Source organism: Athene noctua, chromosome 5 (genome assembly GCF_965140245.1).
Source record: "Athene noctua chromosome 5, bAthNoc1.hap1.1, whole genome shotgun sequence".
NCBI lineage: Eukaryota > Metazoa > Chordata > Aves > Strigiformes > Strigidae > Athene > Athene noctua.
The window spans coordinates 52073380-52078265 of record NC_134041.1 but is presented as its reverse complement, the minus strand read 5'-3'; the positions used below and the strand labels follow the sequence as shown (position 1 = coordinate 52078265).

The following is a 4886-nucleotide window of genomic DNA, read 5'->3' as shown; positions in this document are numbered from 1 at the left end:
GTGTAGGGAAGCGGCGCCGAGCGGGGGGGGGGGGAGGTGGACGGGTGGGAAATGGTGTTTACTTGGGCTCTGCGCGTGCGCTGCGGGGGGCAGCGCGCGGAAGCCGCGCGGGCGGGAGCGCGAGCGCCTGCGCAGGAGCGCGCGGGCTCCCTCGAGCCGTGACCTACTTACGGCGCCGGCGCGGCCCCGGGGGCAGGGTCTCCCAGCACAGCCCAGCTGATGTCGGGCTTCGCAGATGTTTCCGCACCTGGAAGGGGCTGCGAAGCTGAGATCATCCCGCGGAATCGGGGAAGGGGCCCGCGGTCAGACAGCGCCTCTCCAGGGAGAAGCTCCAGCCGTGTGGGTCCACGTGGGGCTGGGACACGACAGGCTCCCGGAGCAGGAGTCGGAGAGCGCAGGGCTGAGAAGGTGGCCGCCCGTGAGAGAGGCCAGCAAGGTGATCCTGCCAGCCCACCCAGCACTGGGGAGGTCATGGCCGGTACCAGCCAACAAGAAACCAGTGAGCAAAAAGCTGCGGGGAAACTGCAGCTTCTGAGGAAGGGCTGGAGAGTGCCTGCAGACATCACAGCTGCGGCATCACATTTCACCAAAACTGAACAAAATGAATAAAAACTGATTAAAAAAATGCCCCACCGATCTGGACACTGTTCACCCTACCTAGCTCCCTCAGATTTCCCAAAACCCTGCCTTGCATTTTTGAAGTCTGTTTCTTACTCCTTGAGCTTATTTCCACTGATGATATTTTGGCACGACGAGAAACCCAAGACAACTGCACTTCTGGCTCCATCTATACTTGTGCTCAGGAAGCTGCAGCAAAGACCCTGGCCAAGGAGCATCTCTAGTTACCATCACCTCCAATCTAAAGCTTTCAAAGAACAAAAATAGCAATTGTACTGCTACCCTAAATAGTAACTAACTAAATCGTATCAATATGCAGTAAGACTTTACAGAAGGGTTAGAGAGGAGAAATGCACAGAACTTGGGTGGGAAAAACACACAGTATTCTCATACTACCCTATACAGACCTGCGCAAGTTGGCTGCTAGGTCAGAAGGGACCCTGGAGCAGGCATCATGCTCACAGCTTTGATTGTACTGAAATAATCCTGCAGTAACAGTTCCCCATTGTTGGGATCTCTTCCTTTTACAAGATACTTGTGTTTCTAGGCAGTTTTCAGGATGCTGGAGTGAATCACTGCCCCAGGCTGCATCATCCAGCTGCTCAGCTGTTTTTCTACATAACTACAATTCTTTTTTCCTCTGAAAGCTGGCAAAAAAAGATGGCTTGAAACAACACAAGGCTGCCCTGCTTTAAGGATCCAACAGCTCTTACCCCCTTTCTCAACCCAGACCCAACACCTTTGCTGATACCCACCCTTAAATGCCACATCCTAACAAGGGACACCTGTTCCCAAGCCCTGCCTCACACAGCAACTTCTCATAACAAGCTGATGACACACCTGAAGGGACTGATCCAGTCCTCCTTGTCCTCAGCCCCTTCCTCAAGAGGGGAGCTAAGCAGAGATATTTTTTTTTTTGGCTCCCAGGGGACAAGCTGCTCCCCCTCACCATAGCTACCAGCAACCATTCCTGCACAAACATATTCCCATTTGGTGTGAAAAGGCTATCGCAGCATTTGAAGGCTGAGCGAGCCCCACAGCTCCCTTTTTCCCCTTGTCACTCCAGTCCCTTTCCTGCTCTTCATCTTGGGGAAAGGGATTCAAAGCATCCTGTTGGCAGCTCACAGCATCCCTGTGTCATGAGAGGGCACATCAAGCCCATGGATGGCATTATCCAAAACAGCAACCGGCCAAGCAGAGCTCACATGAGATAGGATATATTGGGTAGGGTGGGTTAGAGGGGAAAATGCACTCAGGCTCATTCATACTGCTGTACATGGACTTGGGTGATGGCTAGCAGATAAAAAAAGTCCCTGGGGAGTCAGAGGCTTTGGAAAGAGCAGACTGGCAGCTTTCCCAGTCCCACAGTAATAATTCTCTCTGGAGCCAGAGCCCACCCTTTTAAGATGTTTGGGTCTCCACGCTGCTATTTGCATTGAGATTTCAGTTTCTGGACCACAGACTGCATAATGCTGGAGGGTGTCACTGTCCCACATCAGGTCCATTATCCTGTTGTTCTACTGGTTTCTTACTTATGTTCTTCTTTTTTCCTCTTTGTTTTGCTTCAAGCCATTTTTCCCAGTTCTCAAGGCTGCGCTTTTCTGAGGATTGCCCGTCAATGCATGTCCCTAAGAAAAGCCCCTTTTTAGTCCATAGTTACCTTCACAAGGTGGTAGCTGACCATTTTCCTGTTAGCTCAGCCTTAAATGCCGCATCCTAACAAGGGTCATCTAGTTCCAAGCTCAAGTTCACCCAGCAGCATCTCATGACAACCTGAAAACACACCTGACAGCCCCACTCATGAGACCTAACACCTACAGCCTGTTAGCAGGAGAGACTATTTATGGGGCCATTGATGGCATGAGCAGGCTGTTTGGGACCCTGGCCATCTCAGCATGGAGTCTGTCCCACATTCAACCTCGCAGAGCACACACGCAGAGCACCCTGCAGCTGTAGCACCCCAAAAAGGCTGTCAACCCTCTGCAGGGACCCTCAGCCCCTATTTCTCCTGCCTGCCGCCCCCCTCCCCCCCCAAGAGCTGACAGATGCAAAGACATAACAGTGGTGTGCATAGCGATTGTGGTTAGTTTTTATTGGTTTGTTTGTTTGTTTGTTTGTTTGTTTTTTTGTTTTTTTTTTTTTTAACCCATATTATTGTTATAATACAAAATATACAGACTGGAGATGCCAAGCGGGTTGTGGGTCACCATGCCCTGGAGCAGGGGGTCACACCATGCGACCTGCAGCGTGAGGGTGGCAGCGGCATCTGCTCGGGGTCAGTGGGTACCCCCAAGAGCCTGGGAGGAGGGAGGACAGGGAGAATAAGACAGGAGGGGTAAGGGTCAGTATACCTTACCTGCCCTCCCACTCTTGGGAGACTGCAAGTGGGAGCTCAGCCCCATAGCAAACCCAGGAACAGGACTGTGAGATGAACAATGTGTTGAATGAGCCTAAAAAACACATCATGTCTGCAAGGGCTGGGCCGTGGATGGTCCCACTGGGGAGCAGTCCTGTAGCTTTGGCTCAGGGCCCTCAGGGGGGATTTCTCACGGCTTCAACACAAGGGGCTCAGCCTGGGTCTGGGGCCTGGTCCAGCATGGTACTGGACTTGCTCACCCCTTCCCCACTGATCCCAGACACCGCAGCTCTGGCCAGCCCCGATTGCCCTTTACTGCTAAGGATGCAGAGGCTGGAGCAGCTGCAGGTGGTGGGTATGTTCCCAATGCTTGTTGGATTGCACAGAGGGGCTTCTGGGGTTGGCATGGGGTCATTAGCCCATGGGCATCACAGTCCCAGCTACGTCTCAGAAGGATATGTGGGCAGGACAGGCCTGCCTGCACACGCCCAGCTCTGAGGAGCTGTGGTAGCTGGCTCCATCCCTGGGATCCCCAGGCAGGCTGTCACATGGCCATGCCAGGAGAAAGGGCTGAGCCTGCCCTGCCCCAAAGTGACCCTCCAGCCCACTGTCAGCACAGCAACAACTCCTGGCCAGCCTCAACTTTCTCCCCAAGGAGCTGCCAGCTCAGCCGTGCCTCCCAGCACAGAGGACACCTCTCTGCCCCATTGCAGGGACAACAGGTGGGCTGGGACAGGCCAGGGCATGGGAGAAGGGGAAGATCAGCAGCAAACGATGCCAGGAGTGTGGCTGTGAGGCCCAAGGGCCAGGGTGGCCACCGGAGCCCAGCACACTTCCTTCCTCCATGTGTCTCTGTACCCTGGCTGCCACATCCTCAGGGAGGGTTTTGAATGGTGTCTCTCCACTGGAACCTCAAAGTGGGTCCCTGAGGATCCCTGTGTGCCAGCATCCCAAACTCAAGGGACAGGGGCTGAGGTTGCAGCTCTCCCAGCACAGCATCCTCCATCCTGGGGGATCAGTGCCACAAGAAGGCACCTTGGGGTCCCTTTAGTCTCCCCTCTCCCCACGTCAGGATGAGCCTCCTTGGCCTAACTGGGCCCCCTAGGATCAGGGACTGCTCCCCACAGCTCATGCGGTGATGAACCCCCAGTGCCTGTGCTGCTGCCTTCTTCAGGCATGGCCCCTCTGCCCACCCACTGGCCCAGGGACTGGGCAAGGAGGGTGGCTGGTGGCTCACAGCCAATATGCTAGACACACTCTCTGCAGCAGGGCATGGCCGGGGCAGGGGAGGAAGCCGAGGCACTGGCACCCATTGCATGACTTTATTAGTTTCTAGACAGCGTCGCTGGGGGGTTTGGGCTGCAGCCGGTGCTGGGGGCTCCCAGGGCTGGGGAGGGTTAGGGGTGGGAGAGCCGTGGCTGCGTGGGGTGCTGTGCACAGGGGAAACCTCTATCGCAGCCCAAAGCTGCGGCTTCCCTGCCAGGAACGGGTGCAGGGAGGTCCATCCAGGCCAAACGCTCTCCCCATGCCAGCTGTGCCCATGCTCTGACGTCCAGGAGCACCTGCTTGGGATCCCCCGAGTAAAGCAGAGCCAGCCCAGGTGGAAGGGAAGATCCCGGCGCCGACCGCATCTCTGGGAAGGGAGGTCCCTTCCCGTGGGGGTGTCTGTGCAGCCGGCAGAGGGGAGGCTCGAAGGAAAAGTCGAGAGAAGCAGGTTCTGGGCCTGGTGGCAAGAGAGCTCAGCTGGAGGCAGGTCCGGGAGCTAAATCACGTTGTCAAAGAGCTGCATGGACCGCATGATGTTCTCATCCTGCAGGGAGAAGGTGGGAAGCGGGTGGATTCGGCACAAATAGCAATCTGGGCAGCTCCCTCCAAACCTGACTTTACCCTCATGGCAGCTCTGACCTATGGG

General features: G+C 55.6%; 1 protein-coding gene across 5 annotated transcripts in view; it reads right to left on the bottom strand.

Moving 5' to 3' along the window:
- Positions 1–2712: 2712 nt before the first annotated feature.
- KCNIP2 (potassium voltage-gated channel interacting protein 2) overlaps positions 2713–4886 on the bottom strand; it is a 46838-nt gene continuing 44664 nt past the window's right edge. For 3 of the 5 annotated variants that reach the window (XM_074907587.1, XM_074907589.1, XM_074907588.1), the window contains one exon: positions 2714–4784. In XM_074907587.1, coding sequence (XP_074763688.1) covers positions 4737–4784 — 48 coding nt within the window. In that variant the 3' untranslated portion in view covers positions 2714–4736. Of the gene's footprint in view, positions 4785–4886 lie in introns of all 5 variants that reach the window. The other 2 variants (XM_074907585.1, XM_074907586.1) reach the window with 1 other exon arrangement.